Below are 14,305 nucleotides of genomic sequence, written 5' to 3' on the forward strand. Positions count from 1 at the left end.
GAGCACCAATCCCTACATCTTTTGCTGCACAGATGCATTTCATGGTGATTTTAGATGTGGAGATAGAATGAAAATTTTAGACTGAGTAATTAGAAAATGTTATTGATGTCTCATTTTCCTTTCAATATAACGAGGCTGAAAATCTGCAAAAAAATTATTCAATTGTTTTATATTGTTTTTATTTGCATTTGTGTTTGTATTTGTCCAAATGTATTCTCAAAGAGAAACCTAGAAGAGGATAAATGTCTGTCTTTTGACATATTTCAAGGCCTCCTTACTTGTGAATCAAAGGCTGGTAAAAGTAGTTTCCAACAAAGCTTTGTTGAGTGTTAAGTTTCTAGGCTCCAGCTCCACAGTGCCCCTTAGATCACCTTTTTGTAACACATCATAGCTTCGTATATGTACAGAGAGCAGAGCCATTGGGGGCCATCTAATGAACAGAATTCAGATTTTTTTTTTTTTTTTTTTTTTTTTTTTTAGCTTTTTCCTGTGCTGTTGAGAGGTATTTTTTGTTTAGCAGTGTGTTTGATACCGACAGGACATTGACTCACACAGCTGTCTCCTGCATGTGACAGGAGTCAAGTGCTGGCTGCTGCCAGGCAGGGTGGTAGCAGAGGTTGGTGAGATCATATTAAAGGCTGCCTGTATACTTCCCAAAACAGAAGAGTAATTTTGGAGCAGTTCTTTTAAGGATGAATTGGTTTTTATACTATATTCCATTTTACCAAGATTCTTGTTCTTTGTTGCTAAAACTAGATGAGAAGTTAATAACTTGTACGAAAGGATTACCAAAATCAAGCCAAGAGCAGCAGGATTGCATTTGTGTGTCGAGATGGCTGGCTAGGCATGCAGGAGTGTTCCAGGGAGATCCAGCAATCGCCATTGGGCTGTGTTCAGCCTGGAGCAGGGGTTCAGCTGCCACTGCTGGGAGAGCAGGTCTGCCAAGCAGCGCAGGCTGCAGCCCATCCAGAGAGTCATTGCACTTAGAATCATAGAATCAAGAATCATTTAGGTTGGAAAAGACCTTAAGATCATCGAGTCCAACCATCAACCACGCCCGCTAAACCATGTCCTGAAGTGGCTTGTCTACGCGCTTTTTTAATACCTCCAGGGATGGTGACTCCACCACTTCCCTGGGCAGCCTGTTTCAATGCCTGAAAACCCTTTTGGTGAAAAAATCTTTCCTAATGTCCAATCTAAACCTCCCCTGGCACAACTTGAGGCTGTTTCCTCCCGTCCTATCACTTGTTAATTGGGAAGAGACATCAACATCCACCTCACTACAACCCCCCTTCAGGCAGTTGTAGAGAGCGATCAGGTCTCCCCTCAGCCTCCTCTTCTCCAGGCTAAACAGCCCCAGCTCCCTCAGCCGCTCCTCACAAGACTTGTGCTCCAGGCCCCTCACCAACTTGGTTGCCCTTCTCTGGACATGCTCCAGCACCTCAGTGTCTTTCCTGTAGTGAGGGGCCCAAAACTGAACACGGTACTCGAGCTGCGGCCTTATCAGTGCTGAGTACAGGAGAACAACCACCTCCCTGCTCCTGCTGGCCACACTATTTCTGATACAGGCCAGGACACCGTTGGCTTTCTTGGCCACCTGGGCACACTGCCGGCTCATGTTCAGCCGGCTGTCGACCAGCACCCCCAGGTCCTTTTCCACCGGGTAGCTTTCCAGCCACTCTTCCCCAAGCCTGTAGCACTGCATGGGGTTGTTGTGACCCAAGCGCAGGACCCGGCACTTGGCCTTGTTGAACCTCATACAGCTGGCCTCGGCCCATCGAGCCAACCTGTCCAGATCCCTCTGTGGAGACTCTCTGCCCTCAAGCAGATCAACACTCCCACCCACCTTGGTGTCATCTGCAAACTTACTGAGGGTGCACTCGATCCCCTCATCCAGATCATTGATAAAGATATTAAACAGAACTGGCCCCAATACTGAGCCCTGGGGAATACCGCTTGTGACCGGTCACCAACTAGATTTAACTCCATTCACCACAACCCTCTGGGCTCAGCCATCCAGCCAGTTTTTTAACCAGAAAAAAGTCCACTTGTCTAAGCCATGAGCCACCGGCTTCTCAAGGAGTATGCCATGACAGACAGTGTCAGAGGCCTTACTGAAATCCAGGTAGACAACATCCACAACCTTCCCCTCATCCACTAGGTGGGTCACCTGGTCGTAGAAGGAGATCAGGTTGGTCAAGCAGAACCTGCCTTTCATGATCCCATGCTGGCTGGGCCTGATCCCCTGGTTGTCCTGCATATGCCACGTGAGCGCGATCAAGATGAACCACTCCATGATCTTCCCCGGTACCGAGGTCAGGCTGACAGGCCTGTCGTTCCCCAGATCATCCCTCTGACCCTTCTTGTAAATAGGCATCACACTGGCAAGCCTCCAGTCATCTGGGACTTCCCCCGTTGACCAGGACTGCTGATAAATGATGGAGAGTGGCTTGGCAAGCACCTCCGCCAGCTCCCTCCAGGACTCTTGGATGGATCCCATCTGGTCCCATAGATTTGTGAGTGGCCAGACGGTGTAGTAGGTCACTATTTCCTCCTGGATTATGGGGGGTATATATGGCTTGTGTTGCACAAAAGTTCCTGCAGCTCTGATTGCACTTGCCTAGAGAAGTGTGGTGTGGAGAAGGAGGAGTACGGTGGGTTCTGGTCCTTATTTGAGATTCTGAGTCATGCTCTAATGTGACTAACAATAAAACTGGGAACTAGTTCATTCTGAGAGTTTAAGCAAAAAATTTGTTAACAAAATTGCTGACCAAACCCAGGAACCTGCTACAAATCATGGTAGTTTTACTGTTGCAACTTGGAAGAATTTAATTATTCCGAGTCCCCTTCCCACCCCTGGTAAATAAACTCCATCGATAATGATCTCCTTTTATGAACTGATACAAGGCATTCATTGATTTTGCATTTGTTCATGCCAGCTACAAAATCTTAATAATGTGAGAGCTCTATTGTCTGTTATATCCTACTGCAATTCAGAAGGCTTAGTTCTGAAAACATATGGTGTGGAAAAAGCTTCTTTCATCTATTTTGATCTCTCTCCATCTCTTCAATCTTGTGAAACAGGCAATAATGTAAAATTTCCCAGGTAACCAAGATAAAAGAGAGTACAGGGGAAAAATAAACAAAAATAAAAGAAGAAAAAAATCCTATTTGCCATAGAAGTAAGTTAAGGTCTTTAATGTACTCATGAATCTCCTATACATGCGTTTTATCAAGTCCATATATTCTTTTTATTTGATTATCACCTAGTGCCCTTCCAAGGGGCTTGAAACAGGCCCACCTCTTCCTTGCCTCAGTCTGAGATACACATCACTGTTTTAACCACAGGTTTTCCTCCAAACTTGTCTGTATCATTCAATAATAGATATGACAGTATCAAAAGTAAAATATTTTGAGCAGTTTTTCTCTTTCTCTCTAAATAGCAATCATCTTTTGAAGCATGTATTCCCTTCTCTATCAAGCTCCCTCTCACCATAATTTTTCAAGGATTCCTTAGATGGGTCCCTTCGTTAACAGCAGAAATGGCAGGAGAGATTCCTGCAGCCCTTTTGTCAGCAAAGTACTCCTGAGGCTCTGGCTGCGTGATGGTTGGATTACAAAGTACTGAGGCTAGGAGAGCTCATTTAGCAAGGCTCTTAGTCTCCCAAGAATTGTTTCTTCGCTTGGGTAGCCCCTTCACCACCTCTGCCATCTGCCGCCCTAGGAGACTTTGACTGAGGTTGTTCCTCTGTGCCAGGCAGAAGAGCAGGTTGCAGCTGCAGGAGGACTATATATCCATTCTTCTGAAAGTCCATTGGAATGTCTGTTGAACAAAGAATAAAGGGGAACAAAATAGAAATACGGGTAGCCGTGGCATTTCATGCAGGGGAAGAAGTATTCCTTTCCCAGTCGGTGTCATGGCAGTAGCCAGTGAACCTGAGCTGTAGCAGCTGTCTGGCTCCCTGGTTGTACAAATCCATCCAAGGTGGATTCAAGGAACTGTTCTTTTCTTCACAGTGTAACTTGTTATTGATTTCTCTCCTTGCACCCTTTTACTTGGCCAGGCAAGGAAGATTAGGAAGATTATCTTTATGTGCCATCCAGTTACCTTGATTGTGCTTAAGAGATTACAGGGGTATAAATGTGGTTCACCTGGAGGTCAAGGCTGAGACTACACAGCCTTGAGTGCTTACATCTGTTGTACTTCTGATACATTTACTCCTTGTGATTCTCTGTTCAATTTATCACTTGCTGCAGGTTCATGTATTGCCCAACCACAGCATTAAAAGATTGCAAAAGGGCAAAATCCTGACATTGGACAGCAAATTGTAAGATTTCAAAACAGGAATTTTGAGGCTCCTTTTTATTTGCCTTATTGACTAAAGCACCACAGGCCTGCCTGCATAGCATTATACTGGCTGTGCTGAACCTTGCCTACAGTGTTTTCACTTAATGATATTTCCTGTGTCATCAGCACATTTTGCTACACAAAGGAGCACTGGCTTGCTGTACGATTCTTGTCATCTTTTATATCCTTCTGTCTTCAGGGTGTAATTGTATTTATTTGTATCATAGGGTTTCTTATCACAGTTAGTAATATAGTAAACCATACTGAGCGTTTCTTGAATATAAAATTCTATAAAGTATTAGCAGACTTACAGGCTGGTGAGTTACTAAATGTAGATGATATGGGGCTGTATGCAGTGAAAACAATGTATTTCTCTTCCCTTCCTGCTCTAAACCTCTTTACTTCCTCCCTCCTATCCTCAGCTCCCCCCAAACCCAACTCTCTTAATTGTTTAATGCTTTTGGGCTTCTTGACTGATTTTTCTTTTTCAATTTGGTGTTTGTTCAGCCTTCTGTCAAAACAGACTCAAGTGCATTAAAAGCAGGTAATTTGGGAAGAATATTAGACTGATCACGTTGGTATCTCTGTGTTAAAGAAATAATTCCCAAGCAGTATGGATGTTTTTAAGAAGTAATATTTGATTGGTACTCTGTACTTGCTGGAAGAGCTCTTGAGTGCTTTTTCTCCATGTCATGGCTGAACATGCACGGTTCTTTCAGTGTCACGTGCACACCCTCAAACTTATTTATTTATTTTGTTTAGCAGATGAAGTCTGTCCATGTGATATAAAGTTTCTTTGAAGTGGTGCTCATCTTTTGGCACAATTTGGCTTTCTATACATGTCTAATTGTTTCTAGTATCACTGAGAAACTGTCTTTGTGTTTATTTGAACAATTATGTTCTATTCTGCTGATGTAAGGTACAAACATAGGAGCTTACAAGTCCCTGAGAGACCAAGAGTGGTGTGACCTGTCACTGGATGCCTTGTTTAATCATACCAGTTTTTAATACGCAGTCTTTGATCGCCTTTAGGATTCATTTAGCATTTTTGTAGTAAATTAATTCTGATGCAACAGATTTCCAGCAGCCCTTAATTCTAATTCCATGATCAAGTTGAAATACTTATTTATCTGGAAATTCTTTACTTTCTTTAGCACAGTCTTGAAATTATAGCTCTTGAATTAAGAAAAAAAAAAAAAAATGAACAAAAAGAAAAAAACCCTCCACAACAAAAAAAGCAACCAAAAAAAACCCAAATAAAAGAAAACCCAAAGCAAAACCCCGAAAACCAAATCCTGTCTTTTTATATGATATTTCTCATTGTATGTATAACATTTCAAGTAATCTCAATAAGTTGTGGGGTTTTTTTCCCCCTGTTTTCACAGGATCATAGACAATAGACATGGAAAGTATCTTGAGAGTTCCTTTTCCAAAGCATGGTCATTTGCCTAAACCTGTCCTGACAGATATTTCTCTAATCTACTCATAACAACTCCTGAGGATGAAGATTACTTTACACCCCCTAAGCATTTTATCCTCAGTGTGTATGACCGGGCCCTACTGTAGAAGGATATTCTCATGTCTAACCTAAATCTCCTTAGCTGTGATTTATACCTAGTATTTAAATCCAAGTAGACTTAAACAGTTTATTCCATTTTCCTTGGGATGGCTGTTTACATTATTTGAAGGCTGTTTTCTGTCTACTGTCACCCACCCATAGGGACTTGATTGCATAGTGGATTTTAGAGCACTTTTCAGGCTTCTTTGGTTGTACGTAGAGGTAGTCCTATCCCTGGCCCGCCCTGGGTTGCTCCACTGTCTTGGACCTATGTGTAGTTCCACAGACTTTTAGTGATGAACATACAGATATCGGGTGCTTAGTAACATTACCCAGTAGAGAGAGGAGCATAAAGGAAACATTGTGACAAATGAATTTGCAGAATATAGTGCAGAAGAAGCATGTTAGCAAACAGAACAGAGGAATCTCATGGGGTTGTAAGGTTAAAAAAGGATTTTTGGACAATACAGCTAGTAGCGTCTCAGAACTGTACAAAAGCTTACAACCTAAGAAGATGAGATAAACTAAATGGAGAATACCAGTATTTGGGAATCACAGTCTAGCGCTGATACAAATTGCCATCGCTGAGCTTTGCAAAAACAAAAAAGAGAGAGAGACGTGGGAATGGCGAGAGCATGGACGCTTGGGTCAGCAAGACATGGAACAAAGCAGACATGGCAGACTGGACAGACCAAAAGTAAAGTATAGATATGAGCGAAAGGATGTCCATGGAGGAATGGGCATGCCACAGAGGAAACACCATGGTTGGTACGGCAAATCTGGAAAAAGATTCTTGGGACACCTGAAAGTGCGTGGACTCTCTCATTTGAGCATGGAAATTAAAGGAAAGCACAAGAGCTCAAATACTGAATGCGTACAAAAAAAAGCAGCCTGGAGATAAACAAAAATCTGAGTAGTGAGACTAAGGAGTGTTCCAAATCATAACGATCTCTAACATCAGTGAAGAAGATCTTTATAAATGAATCTGAATAAATCATGTGTGAATAGCATAATTACAGAAAAATTACATGATCAGCGGGACTTTGAGTAGCCTGCAGATTGTGGAGAGAGGAAGCAGGAGGTCCAGCAAGAAGGCAATTGGAGTAGTCCAAGCATGAAATCATCAAAGAATAAATGCTTTCCTTATAGGATCTGCTGAGATTACAGCCTAAGGTAGTATCTGTGGCCATGAATTAGATAAAGCAATAAAAACTTGCATTCCCTCCATCAAGATATTTCTTCTTCCTCGGATGTCCTTGCTAGTTAACTCTTTAGTGACAGTAAGTTCTGTCTAGCAATAATTGCTGGCATCCCATCTTCATGTGCTTGTCATCTGTTGAGAAGTGGGTAGCTGGGCTGGAGGGTTGGACTTGGCGCACTGAAGACCCAGCCTCTGTATTTGTCAATTAATTTCTTCTTCTTAAATTCACCTTTCAAGGATAGGAATAATATGAGTGACATGACAGGTTAGCTTTGTTTTAAACTGTGTCATCCAGGATTTTAGAAGATTAATTTAAGAATCAGACATGAAATTTGTGGTTTTCCTTACTTTGTCAATTAATTTTCCCAGACGATTATATCATGACTGGGCAGAAAGTGGTGTGCAGGATTGTTTCAAGGTAGTATAACTGAAGGATCGGTTTGCTTCTTGAGGGAAAAGATATCACTGTGAAAGGAAAATAGCAGTAAGGCTGAACTGGAAATACAAAAATGTAAATTCTGAATGGGAGGAACAAATTTCAAGGCAGCGCAAGGGGAATTTCACTTGCTAAAACAAGATCTGTTAAGTTGCCTCAGAAAAAATTGGCTTCCAGCAGTCTGAGTGTACAAACCTCTTTCCTGGTAGCAGTCACTGCCAAGAGAAAAGTAAACTCATTTGCTGCAGTCAACTTCTGCAGTCCAATCCCTCTTTTTTCCACCTGATCCCTCCAGTCTGCCCCAAATTCATCTTCCTGTCCTTCTGCAACCACACGTGGTGGCTCTTTGTGCGTTGCTTCTGCCGGCTCAGCAGCTCCCACCCCACACTGAGATAGGAGAACCACCAGTGGGCCCGTCCTCCCAGCTCTCACCTCCGCCACCACGGGCCAGCCGTGCAACCACTGCCACCCCACCAGCACCTGGGGCAAGGCAAGGGCCTTACCTACCTTCACTGGAGGTTTGCATTTGTTTATGGCACTGTATAAATGTTTTATTATGATAATGTAGATGATAATTTTGCTGAAAGCTCCTGGCATCACAGGAGAGTAAGGGTTTTCTAGAGGTTTTCACATGAAAAAAGAACTGTTTCTTTATTCCTTCTTTTGACTCTCTCCTTCACTTCCATCCTTACTTATTGAATAATCAGGAGAGCTTTTCTCACACTGCAAAAGAATAGGTGAATTCAGTTTTAGATGTGGTGTAATGTCGGCTACCCAGCCTCATATTGCCCTGGTTTAAGGCAGGAGATGAAGCGTTCTGTACATCTAAGAGGCTTTTTAAAGAACCTGTTGGGATCTGTTGCTGTGTTTGGCTGGCATTTCTGCCAGAGTCTCTGCTTCCAAGTAATTTTTGAGTACAAGAAAAAAGAGAGCTATTCATGGGATCCTAAACAAAAATCTACTTCGTACATAGTTCAACATGAGAGTGTTTGGAAACAGCACTGAGCTGTCATTGATAGGAAACTTCACTTAGGTTCTTTTGTGCTGAGATGTGTCACATATGTAAAAATAGTTTAAACTTTACTAAATTATTTGTTATTTAAGAACCATCTTTTGTTCATATTAAAAATCTTTCCATTGTATTATTTTATTTCTATTCATGTCTTTTTTTTTTAATCTTAAGTGCCTCAGTCACATCATGCAAGTTGCCTACAGCATAACTGCCATGCTTTACCAAGTATTCAGTGTTGCTCTGCTACTCACATTTTCTTCGGTCTTAACTGGTTTCTTACAGAATTTGTTTCATTTTTTTTCTTAGAGTTCTACAAGTTATTTTCTTGATTTTTTTCTTAATTTTTTTTTTTTAAAGCAAATTTTCCCCAAACTCATGTTTTCTTGACATTTTGGTAGCTTTATTTAATATTGACTCCATTGCCTTAGTTATTTTTCCAGTAATAAGGTCACCAGAACTGGATACAGTCTCCCACTTAAGTACCAAGGTCATAAAGAGTTTACAAGTTTCCAGCCTCCGTGACTAGATTTCATTTCATATGTAGGCCCAACATCTGCCTTTATGCTCCCATATCCTATTGCAAACTCATGTCCTTTTTTTTTCTGTTTCCTAAGCTTAGTTCAGTGTTGCTACTTCCTGATTTACTTCTTCTGTTTAATATTAGTGTTAAATTATTTTCCCCAGCTGTGCATTTTTTTGTCTGAGAAGTTTGGAGTGAAAAAGACGAGAAGACTGAAAGCAAGCTGTTGCAATATAGACACAAGAGATTCCTGAGATGAATGCAGAATGTTGACTCTCATGTTATTACTGTTGAATATTTAAGTGGATATGTCCACATAGATAGATAAATTAGTGTTATGTACTATAATAGACATGAGCTTATGTACTATAATAGACATGAGCTTTGTGCATGATGGTACTACTTCCTATGTAACTGCTCTAAATTATATCTGATCCTCTTTGTGCTGTGTCATGCTTTGTCCAGCACACTGGACAAAACAGTTCTTAATTCTCTAGGTACCTGAAGATTATTTTTTAGATTAGTTTTGTTTATGTTGTTTCAGTCTTTCATTGACTCTCATGCAGGTCTTGGAAAATCTTTTGTTTCTTTTTTCCTTTCCTTTTTTTCCCTTCTTTTCAAGAAGTCATTTCCTATAAAAGTCAAAGCAGATCACAGCTTTTGCACATTCATGATTTTGATCTTCACTAAGCTGGTTTGTGCTCTGATAACCTGTACCAAAAAGCAGTGACTGACCACCTCGGAGTGGTGGGATACAGCATGTTGATTAGTATTCTGCTGATAGATTACTGTTAGTGAACTTTCAGATGCATTCCTCCCCACCCCCAGTATTAAACTCTCTTGGCCAACTTATTGTTTGTAAAATAGAAATGATGGAAAAATTAGTCATCTTGTATCTTATTTATTCTACAGGATTTACAGATAATCAGTACAGATGAAAACCAGGTATTTGTGGCTGTTCAGGAGTGGTACCAGACAGACACGTACAACCTGTATCAGTCTGACCCGCAAGGTGTTTACTACTCTATTCTGCTGGAGAACGTCCGGAGCACAAAGCAGCCAGAAGAGAATGTCCTGATAGATATTCTGGAGGTAGGCCTTTATCTCTTCCAATGTGTGTAGTCTGTGTGGAGTTTTAATTTTTGTTTGTTTTTTTTTGACTGAGTATCATTAATTTTACATTAATATATTTTCACAGTTACTTTTAATGTAAAAAGACTAGAATTTCTTTCTTATTGATAGTGCATTGTTACTACTTACATGTTTCCCTCTTACCCTGCTAATGTGCAGTGCGCTTTAAGAGCTAGATTCTTGGTATGGTGTTCCATGGATGTGCAAAACCTGAACTGGCTGAGGGTTTATTTTTTTAAGGTATTGAAAAGTGAAGCTGGCAGCACAGTTTATTATTGATGTAAGAAGTTATGCAGCTGCCTACATAGAGCTTTTTTCTTCTAGGTGACTCAGTGATACACTTCTGGACTTAGAGCAGGACATCTTTTAGCCAGCAGGGCCTTAAGTAGTAATCCTGTGAGCCTTGTGCTACGTTGTGTCAGCTCTGACAAGTAAAAAAACAACAAAATTAGGTATTGGACAGCAAATCCACTTGCCTTCTGTACATCTCTTGTGCCAACAGCATTTGCTATGAGACTAACTCTCCTGTAAACAAATCTATCTTGGATTTTAACATCAGTGCACTCGGCAAAATAAAAACTGAAGAATATAGTGTTTTAGAAGAATAGCACAAACTGTTATTAATTCCATTCCTGCTGATGACAACATTTAAATGTAATAAGGTGTACATTTGCTCTTGTTCTGTTCTTTCTTGTAGCACATAGGACTGGCCATTATCAACATATTAAACTAATGGATCTTTGGTCTGACCCACGTTGGCCACCCTTACACTCTAATCTGCCTGGTGTTAGTTTTCAAAAAAAAAAAAAAAAAAAAAATCTTTATAAGTGCACCAGACTTCTTTGGTTTGTAGTAATTCTGGATACAAATCATACACTTACAGAGCTGTTAAAAGGCTGTAATTAGACTCTTCCCAGAGGGGGGAAATGATAGTAGTTTTTTCCCCCTTACCTCCTCCATCTTTGTTTAGCTTTTTCTTTCCAAATGGCTGTAGTAAAACAAAAAGGTCTATCACTAGCAATGATTATTTTCTAGACTCTACATTTTTAGAAATGAGGCTTCCTAATGAGTGAAGCTATACAATGTGTGTAGCCACATTCCCACAGGGTGATTTATTGAGAGCATTAGTTTGCAGCTCTTTGCTCCTGGTCACTCCTGTGGGATGCAAAGCTAAAAGGGAGTCAGGTGCAATCTCTACTCCCTGCCTCACCTGTACCATGTAATTTCAGATAAGTTGTACAGAGGTGCCACCCCTGGCTGTCCTTTTGTCTACAAGAGTTATTTACTCAATTCAGTTTCACTGATGATTTCAGAATTTCACAATGTTACTGAGGGCATATTTGACAATGCATGAGAGAGAGAGAGAATTCCTAGATTATTGTGTGTGCTGGATTAATTTGTATGATTGCATTAAAAAGAAAATGCGCACATGATAAAGAGTAATTGAAAGACAATACACATGGAGCCATACAATTCAATTTTTTAGAGCTATTTTTGGAATAGAGTTGCATTATAGGAGAACACTGTTATTTGCTTGGAATAAGAAAGCCTACAGCTTCCAGATAGCTTGTATGATAAATAATTAGTGTTCATCATCTTTACTAGAATGTGATCAACTACTCCTATGTACAAGTAATGTATGGGTTATTTGCACAGTACAAAATAGCTAATAAATATAATGTATTTGGTCTAGTCTGGGTTTTCTCTCTGGGCATTTTAATGCAAGTATCCAATCTTGGGAAGAGGAATCTTCAGTGCAACACAGAGACAGTCCTCAACGGTTGACAATTTCTCTTTCCACCAGTGCATAATTCTCCTTAAAATTTGCACTGTTCATCTTCATTCTCTTATGCTGACCTCACTTCATCTTTTAGTTATACATCTGCTATAAAATATTTTATAGGTTTCTACCTGCCTGCATTCATTTTCTTTTATATGCTTTATCTTTTTTTTTTTTTTTTTTGTACTACATTTCTTTTCATGTTATGTGTGTTAAAGGGGTATAATTCCCAAATACTTGTTCAAAGAAGGAAAGACAAAGAAAGGTAAACTATTAAGTGACGGTCCAAAAGGAGCATGCCCTTGAAATTTGTGACTGTACAAAAGCAGCATGTCCTTGAAATTGTATCAGGTGCTGCCAGTGTGAACCAGCCACAAATTTGACATAGACATATCTGCAAAGTGGGCATACTAATGCAGTATTTCTAGATTGGATCTTGTTGTGACTTCTCATATAGGTAAGAGTTACACGAGTTGCAGTACACATTCTTCATGCTTTTCTTCCCAAACAACAAATCACTTATATTTAAAGTTTAAGCACAAACTTATATTATATAGCAGTATTTTTTGTATTTCAGTAACTGCTGCTAATAAACACTGTAGGGCCATCTGAACTGTGCTTTTTGCTACCAACTAGTATAGAATATTGTTTGGCTGTAAAATCAGTAATGTTAACAATGCAGCAATTAATGTGTCACAGAATACATAGTCATAGCAGAAAATTCATTTAGAAAATAGGTTTATAAGGTACAAAGTGCTTTTCTAACAGTACTGGGGAACTAGTAACCCCTGAACTGTTTTGGAAAATAGGTGCTCCGAGAACTAATCCAAAAGTCCAAAGAAAATTGAAGGAAAGGTACTTCTGAATTTCCTTGTGTTCATCTGTCTTGGGTAGCTACTGAACTGTTTATCAGACTAACTGAACACCCCACAATGTTGAAATGCCTTCTTTTCCATAGCACCTTATTATTAATGTGAATCTCTTCCCTTCTTGGTAGAAATATACTAATCTCCAATTTTAGATTAGGGAACTGAGTCAAGGAAAAGAAAGTACAGAAGAATTTGGGTGCCTCAGCATCCCAGTCGAATCCAGAAGGCAGATTTGACATACAGCATTTACAGTATTTACAGAAAGAGTCAGGTGTATATTTATATAGGTCACAAGACAAATACAATAGAAAATGCTACAGAGAGTGTGGAGAGTTATAAAGCTGCCATTTTTTACACACCGTAATTTTATATTAGTTATTATTTTTTAGGCTAATGCACCACTCTGAACATCATATTTCTGAACTTGCTTTGAAGATAGATGCCTGAAACTTATTATTTCAAGCAGGGTTTATGCCTTTCATTCAAAATACAATTGCTGAAGTGCTGGTCGGTTTTATCTTTTAGAGCAGTAGTGAGAGAACTTAGAGCAGTAGTGAGAGAAGTTAACTGAGACACTGGAAGAAATTTTTTTCATAACCTTTATGGGTCTGGTAGATTCAATCACTTATGTCCCATATTCTAGAGAGGAGAGGTTACCCTAGTGCTGGGTTAGATTAGAGATGGGAGAGGGAATGGAGAAAAATTTTAGCCTGACTCCCATTGAATGATTATATGGAATGATTAAATATTCATTAAACAAGAATGAGAGGGAAAAAAAGAGAGAGAGGAAACAAAAATATTCATGATGCAGCGCTGGTTTTGCCATCCACAAATGTAGAGGGAAACCTCAGCTGCAGTCCCTGATCTAATTATTGTTTAAATATTTAATATTGTGTTCACTGGAAGAAAGGCATGTACAGAAATTGAACCCCAAGTCTACCTTCCCACGTAAATGTTTGAACTGCCAGGTTTTTTGTTCATATTCATGGTTGTGCTGTCTCTGGAAGGTAGAATATATAATAAAGCCCCAGCAAGTTGAAAATGCTTTGAAAGTAAAGAAAGCAGGTTCCTCATTTCTTTCCTTCCCTTCCTTTTCTCACCTGCACTGCAAAGTAGCTGACTTTTATAGTATGTTTGACTTGGAGGTGATTCTGAGCTTCCAGCATGCTGGATAAGCAAGCCAACCACACATGCATGGGGTTTTAAAGAAGAAGGAGCTCATGAGAGAGCAGAGTATTAAAATGTCTGTACAGAATTTGGCTATCTAAACTTAAATGTATTTCCAAGTTCTAGGCTGTTACCGTAACCAGCAGAAAATCCTTATTTTCTCTAGATTTGGGTCAGTTCCTTAGGAAAAAAGCATATGCTTTATAAACAATAGGTATCAAATCTGTAGTCTGCTGGAAGGGATGCCTTCTCTTCACTCTAAATGCAGACTTTTGTTAAATGA

The 14,305-nt window shown here is 39.9% G+C and overlaps 1 protein-coding gene across 5 annotated transcripts in view; it reads left to right on the forward strand.

Moving 5' to 3' along the window:
• SORCS2 (sortilin related VPS10 domain containing receptor 2) overlaps positions 1-14,305 on the forward strand; it is a 573,033-nt gene that overhangs the window by 486,153 nt on the left and 72,575 nt on the right. For all 5 annotated transcript variants that reach the window (XM_049793559.1, XM_049793588.1, XM_049793578.1 and 2 more), the window contains exon 9: positions 9,988-10,167. In XM_049793559.1, the coding sequence (XP_049649516.1) occupies positions 9,988-10,167 (180 nt within the window). The remainder of the gene's footprint in view (positions 1-9,987; positions 10,168-14,305) is intronic.

Source organism: Accipiter gentilis, chromosome 3, assembly GCF_929443795.1.
Source record: "Accipiter gentilis chromosome 3, bAccGen1.1, whole genome shotgun sequence".
In the NCBI taxonomy this organism is placed as follows: domain Eukaryota; kingdom Metazoa; phylum Chordata; class Aves; order Accipitriformes; family Accipitridae; genus Astur; species Astur gentilis.